General features: G+C 32.7%; 1 protein-coding gene across 3 annotated transcripts in view; it reads right to left on the bottom strand.

Annotated features, from left to right (window-relative positions):
* Window positions 1-495: 495 nt before the first annotated feature.
* Window positions 496-26885, bottom strand: part of LOC118183859 (zinc finger SWIM domain-containing protein 3-like) — a 38503-nt gene continuing 12113 nt past the window's right edge. The window contains exons 3-4 of one of the 3 annotated variants that reach the window (XM_035353465.2): window positions 6578-6802; window positions 505-1004 (exon numbers count right to left, since the gene is read on the bottom strand). In XM_035353465.2, coding sequence (XP_035209356.1) covers window positions 870-1004; window positions 6578-6802 — 360 coding nt within the window. In that variant the 3' untranslated portion in view covers window positions 505-869. Of the gene's footprint in view, window positions 1005-6577; window positions 6803-12502; window positions 12600-26885 lie in introns of those variants that run through there. The other 2 variants (XM_085806947.1, XM_035353466.2) reach the window with 2 other exon arrangements.

Below are 26885 nucleotides of genomic sequence, written 5' to 3' on the forward strand. Positions count from 1 at the left end.
TTATATAGCAAAATCTCTTTATTTTTTGCAGTTTTAAACTTCGGAATACTAGCAGCTAAAATTTTCAACATTATGCATTTTTACACCCTCTAAGGTTACTAACTCATGCTGAATAAATGAATATTTATAAAGCAAAATCGAGAGTTGAAAGTTGAGAGAGCATCCTTGTGCGTAGACAAGAGCTCGTATCCCATAAAAGTCCCCTTCCCCCCCCAGGCAATTCAAATAAGGTCTCGTACGAGAGGAATCCCCCTTAAGGGGCATCTGAGATGCTGGTAAGAGCGCGATGAAGTTCACGTCGACAACCAGCTTAAAATAGTATCGCAGGCGAGATGCACGTAAGGATTCATACGCTATGACAATGGAATTCTTTTCTACTTACATACGTGTGTATATATATATATATTTAAAAAACACCAAGCATAACAAGCAAGAAGTGTAAACAACTCAAAAAGCATTTTATTTGACCTTTTTTTTTTTTTTTTTTTTTTTAGTTAGCAAAAATATTATTCTGTAATAGAAAACACTAAAAGTAATATACATACAAAAAAAAAAAAAAAATTCATGTAAAAATATGATAAACCAATAAGTAAAATAGAAACGAATACATAAATACTATTGCACATAACTTTATATGCCTACCTAGGCAAGTTACATTCTATAAAATATATTGATATGGAACATCTTATGGAACATTAATCTAAAAATATAATTAAGCTGTCATCTACAGTTCTTAAATAAAGATAGTAAATTATATTTTACAACTCTTTAAATAAATGAAGAAAAAACCTTATAGCCTTAAAAATAAGAAACTTTCATTCTTGAAGTCAAAAAATTTAACACATTGAAAAATTATTTACAAAACATATTTAAAGAATAAACCGTTTAGCAGAATCTTTGTGATAAATAGTAGTGGCAGCTTGCAAAAATTTTAGGAATGTATCTTCACCAGCACAACTATTCAGCCATAAATCCAGAATTTGAGCAGAATTTGATGACTCTATCTATAAGTTAACAACAAAAATTAATCAAAATAATTTTTAAAACAATCCAAATTTAAGTTTAAGGTAGTGGCATTTTTATTTTTAACAGCAAATATTTATAATGATAAATATATTTAAAGCTCTGACAGGTTGTTAATTAGCAGTTTTTAAAGAGAATACTAGAAGAACCAATATTACTAACAAAAAATATTGTTTAAAATTTTAACTCCATTGGTACAATGAGCCTTTACTGCCCGTTTTCATACCTGAATTCTTTCAAATCAAATACCAGCTAGACCAAATTCACTGTAAAACTGATAATAAAATTTATATAACATCAACAATATTTCAAATTCTACTTAAAGCAAAATTTATTTTGATTTTAAAGGTATTATCACGAGCTATAAATTATTTATACAGTCCGAAGCATACAAATTTCTATACCACTGGATTTAGTGGCCAAGTGTTCCCCACTCTGTTTGTTCCACTTCAGAATAATGAATTTTGAAATTAGATCATCAGAATATGAAATAATATGCTTTTTACTTTTTGTAATCTGGCTTCAAGTGAATACTGATACTGGCACTTCTTGATTTGAGTATACCTGTAAATGCATTTATATTTGCAATCATATATATTTCACTCATGAGAATTAATTCAATGAGATTTATCAACAGATAAAATGTAAACTTTCACATATTCAAATTTTCTGTTATGCTATATCATTTCTGGCATTTTAAGACATTAAAAATATATGATATCTGCAAAGGATTTTCAGGTTATTATTAACATGCAACTTTCTCATTGAATTGCATCCAACATTTTAAGGTCTGACTTTGTTTAAACAGTATTAATAACATACACATTCAAAATTAATATCAGAAAGGTAAATTTGAAAAAAGCTGCATATTGAAAAAATGATAAAAATTAGAAGCATACACAGATGCACAATGATAAAAGGAAGTAAGATGTAAAAAGATCTAATGAAGTGTATGGTGTGACCAAACAGGAAACAAAAATGACATATAATGAAAAATGAAAAGTAAATAACAGAAAAACTCTTGCATATATTGAAAAAGACACTTAATACAGAAGAGGATGGCCTATAAGAAACAGATATGCACTCATATTCAAAACTTGAGGATGAATGTCATCATGCAAAGTTATCAATGCAGAATCCAACAAATCAACATGTTACAATTTGTTTAATTAAAATATGTGCAGCAGAAAGCCAGTGAATTTGCAAATTTCTGACATAGGGATCATACAGTAACTTGAATGCATGTGAAAAAGAAATTAACACTAATGAGGAACTGTATTTGTCAAAAATTCTGAATGTAAAGGTTTATATATATATATAAATGTGAAATGTTCATCTTGCTTCAAAGAGGGCAGTTTTATATGTAGAACATTTATGTGGAAAATGGAAGGCTTTACAAAGCTGAAATGGAGTTTGAAATCACACAGAGTGAGTTTTCAGGCTTTGGATAGCATTTCAAATGACTAGAATGTGTACAGTAGAACACTGCAGTTCCTCTATATCAACACCAGATCAATATATAGCCATATAGTCAAATGCAAATGTACACAACCAGACAACTTGCAGGTTGCCTCTATTGCAGCACAAGAACGGGGATATCCCATTAAAGAATGGCTCGAAATTTAATTTATGTAGTCTAATAGGAATATGTCTGAAGCCCGATCATCCCTATAGCACTATCCAGAGAAGGTATAAAATGCATTTGTAATAGTGTCGGACCCATTAAGCCATGCAGCAATAGTCTGATATCTTGATTTTCAGTGGAGTCGATTCAATCTGCAGTCAGAATACAAGTTGTGGTTAAGCCCCTTGGATTATCATGAAGTTGTTTCATTTATGGTAACCTGAGTAGTTGAACATTATGGAAACCCTATTATGACATAATTGTTTGCGTAATTGTGGTGAATTTGAATGATGGAAAAAGATGAAGGGCTTGTTTGTGTGCTAGATGTTGCTTAGGAAGTACGGTGGTTATTTTGTGGTTTACACTGTAAAATGGCTGAATGTGGTAAGATTAATTTGAAGTTTCTGTACAGGTTGGAACAAAAGGGAAAAAAAGCATTAATTAGCAGTGTGTAAATGAAGGTTTACTTAGTAGCCATTGTAAGTGTCCTGTTTGTACGAAGGAAAAGCGTATGGTCGAATGCCAGAGGATACTGGCACTACAGGGGATATTTTTTACTCTTATTTTTGTGAATTTAGGTGGCAATGCCAGTATACAAATTCTAGTTCAGATAATTTTAGGAAGTTTTTGGATGCTGTTAAGGAATTTTGCTTGACTGAAGACACAGAAATTTCTAAATAAGGTAATGGTCTTTGTGTAAAAACTAAGATAAATTTCCTTTTATATATTATTTCATTGTTTGATTTAAAATGTAGTTTATTGAGATTATATATTTTTTGTTTGGCTCTACTGTAGAATTAGTTGCTCCTTTGACTTTTTAAGTGAAAATAAATCGATGTGTGCATGGACTAAGTCAAGGGAGTGTGCAATGCCAAGTTTGTGCTATCCTCTGATGTTTTTAAGTGAAAATAAGTCAATGTGTACATGGATACCAAGTTTTTGCAATTTTTTGACTTGTTATTTTGGCTTTGTGTAGGGGCGATTTTGTCGCAAAAATCGCCACTACAAAAAGCCAAAACAACAAGTCAAAGAATTGCACAAACTTGGTGTCCATGTACCGCCAAAAATTGTGAAGGTGCACCCGTAAATATATTTTTACCCAAATGGCAGATCATCTGATGTCAAAAGTTAAGACATACCAGCAGGAAAGTGTACAAGAAAAGTAGCATAATGTTGATATTAGAGTGAGCTTGCAAGGCAGCATCATAATTGATCGACTTCTTGAGTTACAGTTGTAGGATGATGGCATCATGATGAAGGCCCACAACTGTAAAGAAGTTATCGAACATCATGTTCATCTGCTCCATGCTAGGGAAGAAGTATTTCTTTTTACAGGAGATAAAACACACTTTACCAGACTAGAACAGTAGAGAATCTCCTGGGTGGATGAGGATATCCACTTAATCAAATAACTTGCATAAGTTTGCAGACCTCAGAACCATTCAGCACATACAGGGAGAACTGTGGTTCACAATCTTTTACCAGAAACCACACAAATCTAATTCCGTGCTCTAAAGAAGGAATGAGAAATTTTCCAAAAAAAAAAAAAAAAAAAAAAAAAAAACATTTAAATCGCATATCAATGTCTTGGCATTATAACTGCCACATAGCAGTTTGAGGAAAACATATTACAGTCAAAAGTCGTTAATCCGGACTCGTCGGGACTTCGGCGATTCCGGATTATCGATTTTTCCGGATTATAGATCATCAGTTTAAATCTTGTAAGATGGCATGCAGAAATTCTAAAATTAAAAATATGAAACCATAATTTATGAAATAAAGAACAATTATGATCTAAAGGGTATCAAAGTTTACAAAAAAAAAAAAAAACTTAATATTTATTTGTTTACTTTATTAAACATTTCTCTCAATGTAAGTTGTTTAAGTTGCTTCATTTTATGTGATAATACTTTCTCTTTAATTCTATAAAAAGACATAATTTCTTGTTCAGTTACAAAGTTCCGCTGTTCAAGTCCCGTTAATTGCTGTGCCGAGAATACCGACTAACTTGTCAATCGAAATTTTTTCGTTTTCACTAACCTCTCTGTCACATTCTTCATGTCTTTATCCATTTTTTGCAGCAATTCTACTTTTTGTTTGTTGGACATCGAAACATACTTTCGTTTTGTAGCTCCTTTGGAAGTTCCAGCATCGGAAATTCTATTTGACATAATCGAAAGTTCAAGTTTACTTTTATAAAATTGCTCTTACAGTCTGCAAAAAATAATAAGCGGGATCCAATTCGAAGATTAAGGAACAACGCAATCATTAACATTAACTGAAATAGATAATTAGATAATTTTAGCTTACACTGTCCGTTATACATTAAACGCGCAGGCGAAAACGTATTCTGCACTTGCGCACACGCATAAGCGCAGTAGTCAAGGTCTTACGCGTACGCGTAAAACACCTGTGCGCATGTGCCAACGCGGCGCATGCGCAGAAAGTTTTCAGCTTTGAGGTCCGGATTATAGATCATTCTGGATTATGGGTGTCCGAATTAACGACTTTTGACTGTATTCTACTAAGAAGTCAAACTGCCTAGGCATTAGTAATCCTACACCAACTTCTATATTTATATTTCCAAAAATTCTTGCTAACATTGTTTTGATTTATTTTTCCAATAGGTTCTAGGTTATAATCTTGAGTTAGACATCAGGAAATTAATAGCTTAGCAGTACTTATCCACCGTCTGAGCTTATCTCTGTTCATATAAAGATTCAAACATGAAAAAATGTCACTTACTTTTAAGTTTTGTAGATGTGTGTTCAAGGGTGGCAGTAATGATGCAGAGGCAACACATAACATCTTAGTCCAACAAATCCTTTTCTTTGAAAAGTGCATATCCTAACTTGCCAAATGTTATGGGTGGTTAACCATCCAGCAATTTGTAAAATATCTTACATTAATTAACCAGTTATAGCAATTTTAGTCTTTACTCTAATTTCTCTTTTTGATATTCCTTACCAGAATGTTTATCTTTCAGAGATAGTACAAAGACGATACCCTACATTTGCACACATTTGGTGTCCTTCATATTTATATCTATCGACGTACCGCCCAGATGGTATAGTGGTTAGGGGAGCTTGACTAAGATACCGAAGTGCCTAGGTTCGAATCCTGGAGAAAGCATGGATATAAAAGTTTTCTGTCCCTTCACAGGAGGTAACGCTGGTCGCCTATTAGGTGCCTCCACAATAAAATGGCCACTACTTCTGGTCTAAGGCATGGCCATCATAGGCTAGTGCTCACCATTGGAGGAGGAAAAAATAGCTATCTACGCAGTAAGTGCCAGTTAGTTATCCTTGGAAATGGGCATCAGGAAACTATTCCAAGCTGATTTAATTTTTAGTTTTGCAAAAATGCAAACATTTTGCTCTATAATTTGTGAATGACACTCGAATATGAATTCAGATTTTAAAATTTCAGTCAAGTTTGGTAAAATTTAAATAGTTCGATCAATTTTTGTTGCTTTCTGCACTTTTTGTATTTCATTTATAATCAATGTAAACTTTGACTAAATCTAACTACAGACATGGGGGAAAATGTATAAAAAATTGAATTTCATAATTTTTAAAATTTTAAAGTGCCATTATCATGACTGTTTACATTATTTAAAACATATCTAGAAACAAGTGCCAGTGACAAACTGTAGTGAAAATAAAGGCCACATAAGGACTTTCATGGACGTGATGTAAAGTGATACAAAGTTTGTAGTTGGTACACCAATGTAAACAACGTTAAGTCTGACAAATGAAAGCAGCATAATTTTAGTATTTAAATGAATATTACCTACTCTTCTAGCTATCATTTTTCACCTATAAAGCCTGAGAAGAATTTTTCATCAATAAATACAACATATTTTCTAATAATGCAAGAAAAATAAATAAATGAAAATTTTTTTAAATAAATTTTTCTTTATAAAATTACCTGATTCTCTTCCAAAATTATTTCTTCACAAACTCTCTTATTAAATTTATTCCATGAAATGTACGTGGCAGAGGTAATTCCAGTTTCAGCAATGATCTGGGTCTGACTGAATTCATTAATCCACATATAACAGAAAGTCAGAATTTGTTCAAGTGACATATTTGTCAACTCGAACCAAGAACCATATCTAACAGAGCATCGTCTACGACAGCATTTTTTATTCTCCTAAAAATTAGAAAATATAAAAGATAAATATCTTTTACGAATGATGATGGTTAGTTAATTATGGCAAAGAGCTCAAGAGCTTTCTGCATGAGAACTGTACTAGATCAGAGCAATGGATACTAGGGCTATCTCCCTAAGGGAAGGGATATCTTAATGGAGGAGTTTTTTTTTAAAGGAAACTGGTTGATATTCACATCACACATGGAGAAAACCATGAAAGCTCCCATACAGCCAGACAGTCTAAAGGATCTAAACCCAAATCGAACTACTATTTTCAGCACTTTCTGCATAAAGAACAAAGCATGTAGAACAAAGCTCTTTCACCTGGGTTTGAAACCACTATTCAGTGGTCATAAGAACTTTGCCGCTGATTGGGGCTTTGGCGATAGAAATAAGGTTGTGTTTACAACGATACATATTGGAAAGCATGTAAATGCAAAAAACGGTTCATTTGGTGTTTTGGAACTGAATTCAGAAGATCCTTTGTGAATGGAAACATTATACAAATAGTCATTAGAAGACTTCATTCACATACTTACTAAACAAAATTTTACTACACAAAATATAAAAAATATTTACGTCTCAGTTAAATGTGTTCAATGAAAACTTACAAAGATTTTATCTTATTTGAGCTAAATAAAATGACAGTGCAAGGGGGGGGGGGGGACCTTGTGTAATGTACGTGTAATGTACACTGCTCATCAAAATTAAAGAATATTGACAGAAATTAAACTTAACACATTACTTATTTAAAAATGAATAAAAATAATTTGTACAAAAGTCTTTTTTTAACATAAATTATCATGTTTGTTAGTTGATTAACATCAAAATATTGAATTAAAATTAAATTTAAGAAGAATTAGAAATGATCTACCGTTTTGCAACAAATCTCTCTTTAATATGGCACATGGTCACCTCTAACAGAAACGCAAATCTCACATCTTAATTTCATAGAATTTACCGAACTGTCAATCAAGTCTCGTGGAACAATGAGCTATTCTCCTGGAAATTCACTTTTCAGATCATCAAGGTTCCAGGAATGCATTTGGTGCTCTGCAATTCAGCAGCCTAAGCATACTACATATGCTCAAATGGGCTTAAGTCTGAGGAAAATGCTGGCCAGTTCATTCAGCATCTTCTTTTTCCAAATGTTATGATGCCAAGATGCTGGATGCAGATGAGCACTGTCATCCCTTAAGAAAACATCTTGCCCAACAGACAACTAAATAGCCCTACATGGGGTTCCGAGACCTTGTGTACATACTTACGATAATTCATAGAACCTCCAAAGTACAGCCATTTTTAATGATTCCATTAGAAGCATTAAACTGCTTTCACAGAAATGGAATTTTGCACGAACAAGAGAAGGCAAGTCGCATGTTCCTTTCTCTCACTTCAAATGAAACTCCTAGAATCACGACTGAAGTTATATTTGGGTTTATCAGTAAGCAGTAGATAATTTAATTCCTCTTGTTTCCACTGAACATGACAACACTACCATCTTAAAAGGCTGAACTTCACGAAACCTTTATGCAGCAACAGAACAACTTCCTTTAGCAGCATGAATGTTGAAAACCAACTGTCTTGCAGATGCTTCACAGTTTCTGCAAGACAACAATGACAGGAAACAAACTTCGTATGCAGTTGTTGTCTTAGCAGCCCTTGATCAGGCTGTCTGTTAATAAATTCATTACTTAAACAGTGGTTCCAAGTTTCTAATATGATGCTTTTTTGGATATTCAGATCTTTGGAAACCTCCATTTGTATTTATCTTCTCAGAGCCTAGCAAGTTACTGTCTTAGAAACTGCATTAAATGGCACCGTGCACCTGAATTCCAGCATATGTCCTTTGTGCACCACGTCATAAGTCAGTCAATTTGTATGCTTCATGTGCTAACATATTCGCAAAAATGAATTTTGCATTCAATTGAAGAAAACTGGCAGTTTGTCTTGGGTTCGATTCCAGAAGAATGGGCTGGCTACAGTATTGGTTTCTCCATGTGAATACAAGCCATTCTCCTTAAAAAAGCCGTTCACTAAGGCAACTTTCCCTTAAGTAGATAATCCTCACTTTTCCATATTCAAACAACCATTCAATTTTGAATTTTGAAAAACAGTGTAGTGAAGATAAAAGCATTTTTAAAACATCCAATTGCATGTATCTTGGGCCCCTTCAAAAAATAAAGGATGCCCTATATGTTTTTGCTATGCATAAACCAAATAATGAATTAATGAACTTTGCATATAAATTATACACCAATTAATATAAATAACTTTTAATGAATAAAAAATTGCATGATTTTAATAATCTTAAATATTAAAAATGTAAAATTTAGTTTTAAAAAGGTATAAATATGCAAGATGCAAAAATTTGAAGGAATTACTATATCAAATTACTAACTTAATTTGCAGTAGTCTTTCTAATTCCTAGCTTAAATACAACTGCCCCTCAAAGGATCTATGCTGCACAATTTTTCATCATAATTTTTCCTGGAGTTCATCCACATTGCTGTAAGTTCTTGCCCATTCGCTGTTCAGGATTTAAACAAAGTATTCCGAGCCTTTAAATACTCCAGCTGCATAATATGCCACTTTTCTACCCTGCTGTTACCGTGCAAACATGTAATTAACTGCTTTGAAGTTTTCAGCTATTTAACAATGTGATTTGCATATATAAAATTGTATGATGAATACAGCACACTTAAGTGTTGTACCAATCAAGAAAGAATGTGCTTCTAAACAATTGTTTTGTTTAGGAAAAAAATGTTGATTTATCTATATGCTTTTCCCAAATTCCAGTTATCTACATAACAACTTCAAACTATTGTCTATCACCGTCTCTAACACAACTGCTATGTAACTGATTTCTCTATCTGCCCCGCCAAAATTATTATACATATAAATCCCTTAAATAGTAAGATTTCTCAATAATATTTTCTGAATTTTTTCAAGACCATTTTTCTTATAACAAAGAATACATATCTAAACTATATCAAAATTTACCACAGATTCATTTTAAAATACTCAAAGTAATTTAGTTATAAACATATTTATTTAAATATTAATATTCACACAGCATAGCTAATTTGTATAAAAAAAATTCATGCTATAGGAAATAGTACTGACAGAGAAAGCTGTCGGATCTCCCAAAAACAATCACCACAAAACTTCCAGAAGTGATCAACCATGTGAACAAAATAAGTGCAAAGTTTGACACTAGGCAATTCCCAACAACCCCTAGAAAAGGGCATATAAAGTGGCATGCATGACCACATTATTTGCAGCCACAGATTAACAAACATAATGTATCTGAAATTTGAGGTATTCTATCATCAAAAAAGAGATCACAAGCATCATCGTAAATTTGCACATGTACACATACCTCACTCTATGACATGGCACTAAGACAAGGGAAAAGGCTGCGAGCAAAACTGATGCATGCATCACAAGTAGAAGGTTTGAGATGATGAGGAGATATTTGTTGGATTTAAAATTTAAGTAGCTGCCTTTTCAACCCACTTTTTTAAATGCTAGTATTGAATTACGAGTTCCATATTACGTGCTTTTTAGAATATAATATACATATGCTTGCTAAATCATGCCACTATATGTTGTAGTATACAAGTAGATCTCCTAAAACATGGCATCCAGCAACACGGTTTTGCTATAACATGATTCATAAATTGCGAGAACCCTCCTACAACATGGTTTTCCTATAACATGGTTTCGCTCTAATATGATAAGAAAATTGCCCAGGCAATCCGAAGGAATTTAAAAAACTCCGCATGATGTTTTTCCATATTGAGCAAAGCACCCATATAGTCATTTGACACATAAGAATCCTTGTTTTGTAAGTTCTGCCAGTTGTCATCCAAGATCCAATACCCATAATAAAAATGTCCCCAGGAGACAAGACACATGGTGGAGAGTGTCCATTGTGTTTTTTACTGGTAACGGAGGAAAATCGTTTCCTTCCATGACCTTCAAAGCACAATGGCACAACAGAAACAATACCCAGTCTCAAGAGGGCACAATCATCAAATAACAATGAAGAAACCTCACTATCACAGAAGGTGAACAACATGAGGTCACAATAAATGGCTCTAAGACACACAACCTGTACGTTTGGCTTCCAAAATTCGAATTTTCATCTCTGCGGCCTGAAAACAAGTGTCTCACACTGCTGGCTGATAGTCTGGTGGTCGAGGCATGGTGTGTTAAAGACTAACTTATAAGAGTTACTGAGTGTGTTACTGAGAGTGTTAAAGAGTAACTGGAAATATATTTAAAGATTGGTTTTTAAATTGTTTTGTGCCAGAGGCTGAATGGTATTTAAGGCAAAAAAATTTCAGCTTCAAGGCACCCATAAGATTTGATACATCCCATAAGATTTGAATCGTCCCAATGTCAAAATACTGTTTCTACCACCTAACACTACTTTGCTATTCCAACCATTGGATCAAAGTATTATTTACCCCTTTAAAACACACTGCATAAGAAGAGCATTATAGTGGATTTTAAGCATAACTGATTCAAAATCAATTAATGTAATGGAAGCTGGGAAGACATTTTTCAATTAAGCACTGTATTGACATCATATCTTTGTCTCTGAAAGAACTGAAAGCATCAACATTAAATGCATGATAGAAGAAGATATGGTCTTCTTCGGTTGAAATAGAAAACATGCATGAATCGCCAGAAAATGAAATTGGTGGCATATTAAAACTTGCTAAATCAACTGAAGGCAAAGATTTTGTGGATATGGTTATTGAAGACGTTCAAGATTTATTGGTGGAAGAAGAAATTAATGAAACAGATTTGATGGAAATGGCATCCAAAGCTGTAAATCAAATAGATTTTGAGGACACTAGCACTGATGAAAATTGTGCAGTTAATAATTTAACATTAAAAAAAATTAAAAGAAGGCTTAAGTTTATTTGAAAGTATCGAGTCATTTTTCTAGCACAGGCTCTTCCACTGAAATAATCAAAAATTAGAAGGGAGCTGCAAAACTGTCTAGCTCCATATCAAGAAATTTACAATGACCCAGTATGAACAAGTAAACAAAATAAAATTATAGATTTTTTAAAGAGGGCAGAAAATGCCAGAACTTTAAATGAAAAAAATTCTGAAAATGAAAGCAATCTCATTCCACTGAAAAAACGTTTTCGGTTTATTATATTGAGCAATGATGATGAAGAAATTTATTAAACTAAATTTTTGTTAAATTAAAATATGTAATATTTTGTTTTGTACATATGTACATATTTTTAATCAAAATTAAATTGTTTATGTAGAATTAAAAAAAATATTTGTTTTTAATAAGTTTTCGGAATGTAATCCCCCTTTTTGTATTGGCTCTGGGTCTTGTACAATATGGTTTCATGCAACACGCTATTTTCAAGGAATCAATTTACCATGTTATACGAGGGTTACCTGTACAACCCCATCGCACAAGCTGTTACAGTTAGCTACAGTTTGATTGGTGTGGTCTTGTATCTCTGAAAAATTGTTCCTAAGAAGTTATGCTGCTCTGACAGGATAAAACGACTCCTACACAAAGAGCTTGTCGATATATGTTGGACTGTTTTGTCTGTTGGGTACTTCTGTGTTATTTATACTATGACACAAGGATTACAAGCCATTTAGGTCACAAATACTTACTATTCCCCAATCCTAATTATTTATGGTCAAGCATACCTGAACTTTGTTTCGCACTACCTAACACTTCCATTGCGGCAATGGCGCGTCTTTGTCCCACCCTCTGTGGTAAGAGTCTGTGATGCTCTTCGCAGCGCTAAAAATTGAAACAAAACACAAATTCCTTTAAAACTTGTTTATTTTAAAAGTAATAATCAATTGCAATCAATAACAATTCTCACAATAATGATTTATTTGTGTTTACAGACATAAAAATAATAATAAAATAAAAATCCTAAATATTGCACAAAATACTCTCTGAACTATGATATTTTTCAAAACTGGGTACTACACATAATGCTGGCTTTGATGTGCATGTTTTGCACAGATAACTAGTCTCTCGGCAAATTTTGTGCAAATTAGATATGACACACTTCCATGTTGGGGTAGCCTTACTTGAGGGTTGCTGTTATTATGTCCAAGTAATATTGTAATTCCAGGCATTAAATATTGAAGGATTTATGGTGCAAGAAATAATTTCCTTGTGTATTAGTAGTCTTGCATTCACGGAATTTAGTGAATGTATAATTTCCTTTCTAAACCAAATTTGGGGTTGCCTTCCAGCTTTTTTTCTATGTAACACATAGACGTTGGAAATTGACATATCTAAATGCTGCAGAATCACTTTTCTATACCATTTTAACGATTTACGTAATGGTGAGTAATACAAAAGCAGATGATCTCTGCTGAAGCCACACATTTGTTTATTATAATCCAGAACACTTTGGCTTGATGATAGTTCCCCCCCCTCCCTTTTTTTTTACCAGTGTTCTTCATTTTAGCTGAGTGCTCAGTCATTAGTATGAGGATATCATGCTTATCTCTCTACTTCATTACTACTGTATGATCCTTTCTGTATGCTACAGTTTCTCCTTGTTTTAGTTTTGTTTTCACAACTTGGTTGGGCAGATATTTCCTATTTGATCGCAATGTTCCACATAACGCTGTTTTGTTTTCGAGGAGCTTTTTTACCAGTGGAATACTCGTATCATAATTGTCTGTGTAAAGCACATGTCCTTTGTTTATGAGTTTGTCCATCAAACTTATCACTACACTTTCCGCGTAACCTAATCCCAACATACGGTCCATCGTACCACAATAGAAAAATACTTTGCACACATAACCCATTGACTCATAGAACATGTAAAGTTTTACGCCATTCTTGTGTTGTTTTGCCAGAATATATTGCTAACAGACAAGCCGTCCATGCCATAAAACTATTGACTCATCTGTTGAAAGTTACTTTCCAGGTGTATAATTTTTTTGAAAATTATCCAACAGAGAATTATTTTTGCAACTAGCTTAGATTAGCTTTTGAAGCCTATTCCCATTAGCTCCTTCATTATTGCTAAAGTGCCAAAACTTTAATAAGAGTGTGAATCGGTATTTTGCCATGGTGTTACTAAAATTCAGTGTTGCTAATACTGAATTGCTTGACCTTGATTGTCTTTGAGACGGTATTTTTTTATAAGTACTATTGCAAAAATGTCCCCATTTCTACAGAATCTGTTCGTTTCCAACGATGTAAGTGACTTTTTGGTTTGGTTGTTGATTGATGTATAAATTGCTTCGCATACCTTTTGGTTTCCGATACAAGTATTTCGATAATTTCTTTAGTGACAAATAAACGAAAAAATTATATTGGTCGTGAGGAAGCCGAGAGATCCGCACAATCAAAATGCATTAAGCCACTACTGCCCTGAAAAATAATATCATTAGGCGGCTTGTAATTCGTACCAACTTTACGCCATTCATGATGATGAAGTTACTTGGGAATTATCTGTTTCACTACCACTACTTTCCGAAACATCTTCTATTTTCTATTAAAATCAATATTCAAGTCTGTGGCACTCTGAAGTGAATTCATATTTGCTGCACTTATTTCAGCATCTGTACTTTCATCTTTGGTGCTTGAATCATAAACATGATCGCTAAGTTTGCAACTGCTTTTCCTGAGTCGATATCATCAACAAGCTCTTCTTCCGATAAATCAAGAAGCTATAGTGCCTCATTAATCAAAAGAAATTTTTGTTTACTCATTTTAATTTTGGTCAAAAAGAGTAACAAATATGCATAACCCACGAGAAACGTAGTAAAAGTGAAAGCACTACAAATTGTGCTCCTGCCACCACCTTGCAGAAATGTTGTAAAGACAAAATATTAGGTTCTGCAATACGCTAAAATGTCTACAAAATAAATCGTGGGACGCACTGCAATAATATAGAAAAACCTTGAGTAGAGGACGAGTTATCTTGTCCTTCACAATGCAAGTGTTAAGCAATACATACTGCAGTATAACACACATGCCACCTGCCAAAAATACTTTCAAGGGCCTTGCACTCACTATCTTATCACTCAAGGATCTTGCACTCAATAGGTATATTATGTTCAACAACCCACGGCTGCAAAAATTGTGGGTGCTCATGCCTCTTCTGGGGATTGAGTGTGATTGCAAAATGCCATACTTTACATGCGTTATTTTATTCATGCACTTGAAATGTGTTGTTAAGTTCATCTGCCTTGAAAAATTTCATAGTGGTTGTTGTTGATGGTTGTTGGGAAAGCTGATAGATTTCCTTCTGAGCAAAGAAATATGGTATGATTATGATTAAAGTTCTCACTTCAATATGGTCTGAACTAAAAATGACTAGTCAGAATCACTTGAAATTTAGCATGAATACTCATGAAATGATGGAATATTGTTTGGTGAAGAAAACAAAATTGTTGTAAATTGGCTGTTTTATGGTACTATGATGCATACTTATGGTATCAAAATATATCGATATACAAATGTCACAAACATTCACGATAAAACAGGAACCACAAAGCATGCTTTCCATTATATAAGAAAAATCTGGATTTTTTGTCACAATTACATTATCATTAATAGATTGTGCTCTTATAAAATCGTTTTATCACAATAACAGCTTTTATCAAAAACTCTTCAAGAATTTAGAGCACTGAAGAAGTTAATATCTTGTCCAACATCTGCAAATCACTTGTGCAAGTTTTCCATATTTGAAGAGGCTGCCTATTTGGATATCAAATCTGGAGCATCACTCGGGGACAAAACGAGTAGATAGTACAATAGAAGAAATGCTACAGAAAGACAGTAATGTTCATAAAGCACATAGCATTGGCTGATTATTAGCCATATCCATGAAAACAGTGTGATATGTTCTGAAACACATCCTAAAATATTATCTTTATAAAATGACTCATCTGTATAAGGATAAGAAGATAGGAGATTCAATATAATAATAATTTACAAAGTACAATTCTGATATACGCCCTAATTTCACCAAATGTGGCGATATGTGTTCTGCGCTGGATTTTGGCGTGATTGCGTGTTGTATGGCAACCTGTTGACACTGAAAAATCTTTCGCTGGAGCTCATTGGTTTGTGTCATGCTTTGTGTCTGAGAACATAGGGGGAAAAGATAAAATGGTGAAAGTTGTTGAATTGAAGTTCGGCAAAAGGAAATATCATCATGGCCATCCTGTTGAGGGGCAGGGGTATTTGGAGGTGTGGAAAGAGGGTCTGGGAGATTATTTTTACTGGCTCATTTTATTCTTTTTCTTATTTTGTAGAATGTTATGTTCATTGTTTTTTTAGTATGAATTTCTGTTGTTATTGTTGTTTTTTTTAAAAATTGTTTGAAATTTATTTTGTTGATTAGTGCGTAGTGTCTAGATTATGCAATTCGTAGATGTTTTTTAAAGTTGAAACAGAATGCTGTGTACATGGTATTCTTTGAAATTTATTGTTGTTATGTTTGTTAATTTATTAAAGAGAGGTGTGCGTAGCTCGTAGATTCGTTCATTGCCTAGATTGTGGCATTCTTAGATTTTTTTTAAGTTAAAACATATCGCTGTGTACATGGATTCTTGTCAAATATTTTTGGTTAGAAACTTTACGTTTTTGCTATCTAAATTTTTTGTTTTTGTTTCGGATTTTTAGCTTAAATCGTGTGTTCAAAACGTGGTTTTTGCATTTGCGAAAACCGCGTTTTTGGAGACATTTTAGGCTTATAGTTTGAAATGTAGACAAAAAACTTAGATAGTAATATGGCAGCATGGAGTTTCTCGCCAAAAATGTTTGGCGAAAAATTTGGCGACTTGAGGGCGCATATCAGAGTAGTTCCATTTACAATATAATGCCATTTGCAGCGAATTTTTTTTTAATGTTATGGACAGAAAAATTATGAAGGGTTAGATACACAATGGCAAGTTTTGAAGATTACAGAAGCAATGAAAATAAATAAAATAAATAATAAAGAAATCATGTTTTTTGGGGAAGCTGATTAATTTAGAAAATTCTATTAAAATTAGTGAATATACATTTTCAATATTTTTCTTTTAAATAGAAACAGCTATATATGTAATATTTATAAACATGTTATATAACATGTTATATATGTAAACAGAATATTAAATTACTGAAAATTTGATATTACATTACTTTAAAGTGTAAAAATATTAAAATGTGACTAAAATTGCATGGCAAATGCAATTGAGCCACACAAACTCAATGCAACACACATTGAGTGTCAGAGTTACAACCGGGATTTCAGTTACGATGATTGAAAACTGCAGTCTTGCAGATGACTATAATGAGGTAAATTTTACTTTTTATACTTACTTCTCCTGCATTTGTTCATTTAGGGTTTTATGATGAGTTCACTTACGATTTAAAAAATGAACATTGTAGAATGCCCTACACAGAAACAACTGAAAGCAGCAAAAACTTTAGTACCTTTCCTCCCTCCAAATTCAGAACAGTAAAATTATTGATTCAAAAATTTAATTCTCTCTTGATGGTCATTCATCAACCTAAATGTTTGTAAACTGAAATTTTCTCAATAGGAATTAATGTAAAATTTATTGATTCTTTCCTGAACATAATCATAGTTCATAAACAGTATTGATGGATAAATATTAACACGTTATGAGACAAATAAAACAAATGGAAATTTAATTTTACTATGCCTACATAAAGGAAAAAGAACAAAAGAGACGGCATAAATTGAAATGATGAGGAAGATGCTATTGTTTGGATGCAAAATTTCTTTCTATAAAAGTAACAGGTAGGCTCTTTAGGCAGCATTTTTTTTTTTCCTTTGTCTCTAAGCAACATTCAACCTTGCTTGAGACTCACTAAGCCTCTGTTTTGCACCAGGTTTGTCCTTTGTGGTTTGTAGTTTCCTAAATGTTTCTAAAGCCTCTCAGTGGCCAAACAGTAAAAGCCACTGAACACGGTAGTTCAATCCAGGGTTTGAGTCCCTGTATGGGCGTTCTCGTGGTTTTCCTCATGTGTAATGTGGATACGAGCCAATTTCACTTAGAAAGTTCTCTACGGAACATCCCTCCCTTTCCACGTAGTGCCAAATGGCAGAGTACGTAGGAAAAAAAAAAAAAAAAAAAAAAATCTAAAGTGGGACATGGCATTGTTATTAAAAATGCTTTTGTGTAGCTTGTTTCTGCTTTATCAGAATGATATTGCTACATGAAAATGTTGCATTTTACTCCATTTTGCAGATCTGAGAACTAGGATCATTTTTCTTCCTTCTAAAGACGTTCTTCCACAGTTGCCTTTTGTTCTTTTTGAAGTAGTTCTTTCTCATTAAGTTCATTTTTATGGATCTCTAGTAACTTCTTCTCTAGCAACTTTTCCACATCTTTATTGTTAACTTCCTAGACCATGGTTTTGCTTAGAGACAAAATATCATACATAACCAAAAAAAAAAAAGTCTGAAGTGTTAAAGTGCCCAAAGTCTCTGCCGGCAACGCAATCAAGACATAATTTCCTCTGAAGGTCATGGTCCTGTAAGTCATTTGTTGACAGGCTTTGTTAATGAGGTAAACAATGGAAAATACTAAGAATACTGTGTCCAGGAAGCTTGAGTGTTAATTTTTTGGCCTGTCTGTAACTCCAGACACCGTTTGTAATCGAAGGCTTTTTACATTCAATCTGTTTGTGAGGTGAGGTGCTCGTGATCCAAGGTTCCACTGTATTTTTCTTATAAGTTGATAACAAATACTTTTTCGTTGGGTGAACACTTTGGCCCCATTATTTGCTATATTAATGTCCATCAACAAGAATCTCCCTAGAAAAACCACATTATAACCAAAACTACAGAAGCATCAGTGTCCACGTCATGCAGGATGAGGCTGCATACCTTACTGCATCACCAGTAAAGCAAATACTTCTCAGTCACTTCTCACTCAAATGAAAGAATAATCAATCCCCATTTTCCTGTAACATAGCCACAGCACCTTGAAAAGATTTTATTCCATGTGCTTTTTGGCTTCAGACATACCCAAGCATGTTCAATTTAATGGAATCTTGCAAATTTAGCAAAACTGCAAGCCAATACCATGCATTATATCCAGAACATCTCTATAGACTATAAACTCAACATGCTTGTTGCTTCAAGAAAAATGACCAGATCCAAGAAATTCAGGCGACACTATTAAAAAACTAACATATATTTTTCATGCCATTTCTTGTTCTACAAATTTTCAAATGAAACTATTTTTTAAAAAGATAAGAATATGTAGATGTTATGCATCTGTGCATGTGATCCTCTTAAAAGGTGAAATCATTCTTGTTGCCATATTACTCCTAACTTTAGAGAGGGTGGCTACACATCCAAAACATAAAACTTATATCAATACAAATCAGAAGTATAGAACAAAAAGAAATACTTAAGCATACTTTAAGCAAAATTTTTGACCGGGTATTTTTGCCAAAAATATTTCACGAAAGAATTGTCGTCTTTATGAGTGATCTATTTTTAGTCAAGGTCACCGTTTATCAGAACATTACATCAATTAGATGTTTATATTTGTGTTGGGAAGGAAGGGAAAACAGGTGTTGTGCTGATGCAATGTCAGCAGGAAACAAGTAATCTCCTTTTTTACTCATTCCTTTCATAGTTCTGGTTCATGTTCTGGCTGTTTTCAAAATGCTTATAACGACGTATCTTACATTAGAAGTCCTTCAAAGATTTTTTGATGAGGAAACAGATGATAATAATGTTAATAATGACCAGAATGAAACTGATATTGTTGTTGTTCCCCCCAGAAATCGCAGAAGGCTAGTGATGAAGAAGAAGCGAATGACAATGTTTTAAATAATGATATTTTACCAAATGATATTGCTGGAGAAGTTGAATTCACGTAAGAAGTTAGTTTCAGAATTCTAAAAGCAGTGGTAGTCATGGGAAAAAGTTTAAAAAGCAGAAAACTGAAAACTTGAAATGGATAAAAAAGGAACCGTCAGTTATGTCTCAGGAAGAAAATAAAGAAAGAGACAGAAACTATAAAAGACAAAATACAAGGTAAAACTAGTGGTAAGATTTTCGATTTGGTTTAGACAGTTACTCTCTTCTCGTTGAACAGACAAATATATATGCTCAGCAAAAAAAACTCCCAGAATTGATTGCATCTGAAGCCTAAATGGAAAGATTTATTCGAATATTATTGCTTACGGGATATCCTTCTTTACCTCAAGAAGAAATGTACAATGTCAAACACTTGGTGAGCTGCATCTAAAACTAGTCTTTTAGTAACTGGGTCATCCAATTTTATATCTTGATGTATTTTGGAAGATAAGGTATCTGTATGCTAAAGAAGGCCCAAAGTAGGCACATATTCTCCTGTGAAGGAATCTTCCTCAGGTACAATTCTTCTTATATTGGATTTCCAGAGCCTTAAATTAAAATGACCCAAAGCCATAATCATTTGTGATTCATCTACAAACTTCCTCATTTTTATTTCCGAATCCATACTAGCCACACAGTCATCTATGTAAAAGGATGCTTTAAAAATCTCTGCTATACGTCTTAAGTTTACAGGAACCACACTTAAAGGATGTTGTATTGTAGTGGCTAATAAATATGGACTACACGTAATGCCAAAAATTACCCTTCTGTGCCAATACAGTTCAACTTGTTACTGATTTTCCCTATGGAACCACATAAATCTTAAAAAGTCTTGATCTTTCTCCTTTATAAGACATTTGCAAAAACGCTCTTTCTATATCTGAAATGACACCAATGTAGTTCTTGCGAAACCAATTCAGAATTGAGGGTATCATTTCAATCAAATTTGGTCCAATAGATAAACAATCGTTCAACGATGGGTAATCAGGAGAATGAGAACTTGCGTTAAACATTGATCTTATACCCGTACTACTATTTTCTTTTACAAATGGTCTACGATGCAACTAATGCACACCCTTGAGTTTATTCTTATTTGGTATTTTTTCAATTATCCCAAGAGCCAACCATTCTTTGAAAACGTCACCATAAGCTTCAAAATTTCACGTAGTCATTAATTTTTCCTACTTACAAGACATTCTTTTGCTATCACTTTGTTTTCGGTTAAAAACGAGTTGTCCAACACCCAAGGTAATTTGATTACCTCCCATTTCAATTTAACACAAGAGTGTTTTCAAAATATTTTTGCATATCTTCCTGCAACTGAGATTTGGTTTTACTCATGGAAGTTTCACTAATACCTAAAACATCTAACTTCCAGAGATCATTATTGCACTGATTGTTCACTAACAGAGAAGAAATCACAAAAGAAGCAGTATTTATTTACCTCAGCTGCCTTAGTGGCCGAATTGCAATTAAATTTGCCCATAATAGTCCAACCTAACTGGGTATGCACAGCGTGTAAAAGGAAAAATTTTTCCCGTTAGCAACTTACCAGCAAAATCAACACCAATTAACAATTTTATCTCTTTATCAACATTACATGGACCATTTTCCAAATCATGTAGTTTGATACTATGTGACTTAAGTTTGCATAACCATGAACCAGATAGGAGTTGAATTTCAAAACAAATTTTGTTTTGAGCAAGTACCTAGAATTCACACTTTACATTTACCATATATATTGCTTACTTGATAAACACAGTTTTTATATATACTTTCTGTAGTCTCAACTCCACCAAATAGAGACTACTTAATTTTTGATTCACTAATACAGTTACAATTTAACTTCTGAGCAACATCATTACAAAAGTAATGACTTCATAGAACCACTATCATAAACTGCTCGTACAAACATTTCTTTAGAACCATTCTGAATTTTTACAACTAAAGTTTGAAGATGTACATCTGATATTGTAGCATGGTTATTAAGAGTGTTTTTTTTTTCAGCATTTTCTGAATTTGTGGCATTATGTATTTTATTAGAAGGCACATCAGGATACATAATCATAAAATGTCTGTTTTTACATAACGGACACCTATGCTTAGACCTACATTGATTTGCTCTATGATTTAAGACACAAAACAAACATTCTTTTTCTTGATGATATCATTTTTACATTCTAAATTCATTGAAGCCGCATCATTGCAATTTTCAGACATATGTGATTTTTCACCAAAAAATACAAGAATCAAATTTTTTATACTTTTGAAATCTTTCATTACACTTACTACTATTTGTATTAATTAGCTTATGTGCAGTTGAAATAATACATTTTTGTCTCAAAAAACTCACAAACTAGTGCTTGCTTATTACTTACTTTTTCAGAACCTAAAATATCATGGGTACATTTAACTCTACACTCAGTTTCTACTTCTTTTTTTAGAAAATTGATTAGTGAATCTAAATCACTCTTGCCTGTTGCTTCAGCAAACATACTTCGTTGTCTTTCCCAACTTTTGATTAAATCAGCAGGAAGTGATGATTCCACTAAAGGAAATAAAACACGTGAAAATTGGTCTTTAGTTAACCATAGGGATTCCAATGCACGTAGTTGAGTTTGCAGCTTGTCATAAAGAATTAATGAGTCAATTTTCTGTTTGTCATTTATTACCAGTATTAATAGTTCTCTGATATAAATCTGAATTAAAACGTTTTTGTTTCCAAATCTTTCTTCAAGGTATTCCACAGCTTTGCTGAAGTTTTCCTCTGTAGCAGGAAAATTCTCCACTATTTGTCCTGGTACTATCTTGGGTTTTGTTAATTGCAGCAGATAATGAAACTTGTCTCTTTTGTCGATGCATGCATCTTCCTGAATTTTACTGAATCTCATCCAAAATGTTAGCCAGTTTTGAGGGTCCCCATCAAATTTCACCAGATCAATTTCTGGAAGTTTCTATTTTGCATTCGTAACTATTACTGAAGAAGGAAGTATTGCCATTCGTTACACCCATAGATGGCTGTGAACACTCATCTTTTTTCCCGTTGGCTTTTACTTTAAACATAAATAATTTATCGTAATATTCATGAGTTGCACTAAATTCTCTTCCATATTCTTCTTGAGTACAGCCCTTTTTTCTGTAGAAGTTCCAAAAAAGAGTCATCAGCATTTTGTAAAATTTTATACTTTCCGGAAATTTTATCTAAACAAATTTCTAAATCATCCACGTCCGGAATATCTGATCCAATCAACTTTCCCAATTTATTAGCTGATTTCATAAATGCACTTCTAACAACTTTTCTTTTCTTTTTTTTTTTTTTTTTTTTTTTTTTTTTTTTTTTGTTACTTCCAAATCCTCCATGTTTGTTCATAGGAATGTATCACTTATTTTCTTAACCCTTTGCGGCACAGTGTAAATTTACTTCTGTACGCACAGAAAAATTGAATGAAAAAGGATTTATAGGTTACTATAGGTTACTCTGAACCTTCTTTATTTATAGTAGATGGCAGCTCAACACAAGCCAGTCCATATATTTTAGCCATGTTTAGTTTTTTAAGACCCTCATTTTACAAAGAAATCTTCCAGATTTTTTTAGGGTATAAAAGGAATTGTTTGAAAAGAAATTTCTATGTTATTTTTTTGGCTGTATGCTAATCTCCTTATTCTATATTAGTTTTAAATTTTTACCTTGAAATCTTGCCTAAAATCAAACGGCGAACCACCGGGCTCACCGATAATCTAGGACAACTGAGAGTCTGTATTCCTTGTTTCTCTGCATCTCATCGGTCAGTTTATTGACAACAATGCTCGTTTCAACACACTTTTCAAATCTCTATTCAATCAGTGTGCACACTTTGGGCACACCCACAGAATTAAACGATATGTGCTATCTTCACAAAATTTTACTTGTGTACTCCTCTAGACCTAACTAGACTGCATACCTTTTTTTTTTTTTTTTTTTTTTTTTTATCAAAACTCCAACTTTAAAAGGTAGCGTGCCGGAAAGGGTTAAATTAGCCAAATAATCATGTGTTGATTTGATGCCCCAGTACAGGGATGCCAAATTTATTTCTTAAGGAAATATTACCACGTACAAAAAACTGAGACAAACACTTTTAAGAAAACCAACATTTATTGTTCATGCCATTTTTTGTTCTATAAATTTTTAAATGCAACTATTTTTAAAACAGAAAAAATATGTAGATGTTATACATCTGCACATGTGATCCTCATAAAAAGTGAATTCGTTCTGGTTACCACAATGCTGTTTTGCTTTTCAACTTATATAAGAACGCAAAAAAAAAACAGCATAAGGAACATTTCTTAGATCACTCGTAAATTTTGCTCTTTATGTATTATCTTCTACCATAATAAGTGGCAAAACATTCCTCCCTCCATAACTGAATTAAATTAATTGCTTCACCAGTATTTATGCAAGATTTTTTAAATCATTCAAAGCAGCAGCTCTTATTTCACACCCTTTTGAAATGGGAGTTTTAAAAGTAATCATCCAGCATACTGCCTTCCAAAATATAAGGAATAAACAGGTTTTAGGCCATCGCTGTTAAGACAAGCAAGATTATAATAATTTACTGTACTTTGTGAAGCTTAAACACTTTGCATTTCTGATGAAGACGAAAATTACAAAGTGTTGTTTTAAAAAAAATCACACAATTAATGATAAATGACTAAAGTGTTCAGTAAATACCATTAAAAAATAAACAATATGAAAGATGTCCACCTCTGGCATGAATGCAAACTATCCATGCTGCTAATTTAGTTATCAGACATTCTACTTGAAATCAAAGTCCATTGATGATTTGAATGTTAATTTCTGTAATGATCTTGGGAAAGATAATGCAGCTATCATTCTCCTTAGATGGTTCCATAAATGTTCAAGTAGATCGAGATCTAGTACAGTGGAACCTCAAGATATGAGTTTAATTCATTCCAGGATTGACTAATATAGCGAATTTCTCGTATCTAGAAACAAACTTCCCCATCGAAAATAATGGAAATCCAGTTAATTCATTCCACATCTCAAAAAATATCAACATAAAAATAAATTTTTCTAATAAATAACACTGATAAATAACAGTAGTTTACCTTTATGAAGAGCCCTGACTGGCGATAGGGATGTGGGGAAGACAAAATGGGTTACTGTTGGGATGGAGAGTCTCCTCTGATTCAGAATAATAATATTCCCCCCTTCTTGAAACTATAGATTAGCTGAGGAACTCATTCCACAGCTTGTTAATGCTAATAAAACTTATTTAACTATCTAACCATTTCATGAGCACTAAATAATGTTATTTTAGTCAACATAAAATACTGTTGTTAACATAAATGTGTTTAATATGTTATTTAATTTAAACAATTACGAAAAAATGAAAACTTTTAAAATATAAAATAGGATTACTTGAAATATAAATAATTTTCCCCACATATATGTACATTTTAATGCAAATCTGCAAAAACCTACCAAAAATTATACTACAACTTTGTGGAAGAAATGAAATGTGAATGGCAATGACCAAAGACCTTAAAAGTTTAATGAAAATAGGCATCATTTCTCAATGAAATAGCACTTCTCTACTTTAAATTCTCAAAATCAAAACTTTTAATCATCAGGCCAATGACAACTTGGCTAGTGGCAGTTCTTTGTCGGGTAGATGTCTAATGGCACTTGATGTCCTTACTTCTGATCCGGAATATGTTAATGCTTGCCTTTCTTTGGAAGAGCAGGAGAGGATTTGGGGTTATTGCCACTAGTATAAATAGGGGGAAGATATGGAAAATTCTTAATATACAAAATATGTTGCAGAAGTGCTTACAATTTTATTTCAGAAATGATAGTAATAAATTATATAATAATCTAAAGCAGCGATTCTCAACCGGTAGTATGCAAAGAAAGAAAGTAATTTAATTATTAAATTCAAAAATTAAATATCCCAGTATCCTGTTTAAGATTTTTCTCTAACACTAAAAAATTTATGCGATCTGAGCTTTGTTTAAAATAAACAGCTGCTCATAGACTTTAGCATAATAATCCGTTTTTATTTTCACAAATATTCTTTTAGCCATATACATGATAACATTTGTCATAAATGATGTTTTTAAAAGGAGTAATAGAAATGGATGTTGAATTTAATAGGAAATAATAAAAAGAAGTTCCTATAAAAGATAATAGTATCTTAATTCTTTTAGAGTTGATCAATTTATTAGCATGTCTACACTTTATGTTGCCACCATTTTTGGGCTCATATTGCTCTATTTTTAATTAGAATCATATTTTTACATCGATTTGCTATATCTAACAGCATGTATTTTGTCTTCTTGTTGCTTTGTATTCCTTACTTTTCTACATGATTTGACAATGTCGTCATTTGTTTTGAAGAACTTGTAATATATTGCACATTTAAATATTTTTGAAAAATAATAAAACAAACCTAGATTTTCAAAATCAAAAAATGGCTAGGATTGACTAAGTGGAAAAGTGATGATTCACAGGTGTTGGATCCAGGACAAACTACTAGCACTAGGAATACTGAAAACAAAAGAAAAATCGTTTATAGAAAATATAATGAAAATTATTTATCACATGGGCTTACTTTGAATGGAGATGAAATATGTCCTCAACCTCAATGTGTTATTTGTAGTGAACTATTTTCCAATCAAAGTATGAAACCATCATTTCTTAAAAGACTTCTTGAATCTAAGGATGTCAGTTTAAAGGATAAATCTGAAGAGTATTTTAAGAGGAAATTATCCAAGTAATAAACAAGTAATCAAAGTAAATCGTAAACAAGTAATCAAAGATTTTTTTACTTCAAGTGAAAAAGCTTTGGAAGCTAGTTACTTAGTAGCCTAAGAATTGCCAGGACTGGGCAGATTCACACTATTGGAGAAAACCTTATATTACCAGCAGCTAAAGATATCGTTTTAATATTATTCAATGAAAAAGGTGACTAATGAACTTAAAAGAGACACTTATTCAAAAAATAAAACACTGTGAGTATTTCTCATTGCAATTGGATGAAAGTACTGATAAAACGAACTTTTTTCATTATTAGTTTACATATGTTTCGAAGAAGATAAACAAATTGCCAAAGAGTATTTATTTTGTGAATCTCTTCATGATAGAGCACTGCAAATAAAATTTTCAAAGTAATTGACAATTTTATATCTGAGAATGATATTCCTTGGAATAAGTGCAC

The sequence above is a fragment of the Stegodyphus dumicola genome, chromosome X1 (genome assembly GCF_044657685.1).
Source record: "Stegodyphus dumicola isolate Sdum_Otavi_A_Nest chromosome X1, ASM4465768v1".
Lineage (NCBI taxonomy): Eukaryota > Metazoa > Arthropoda > Arachnida > Araneae > Eresidae > Stegodyphus > Stegodyphus dumicola.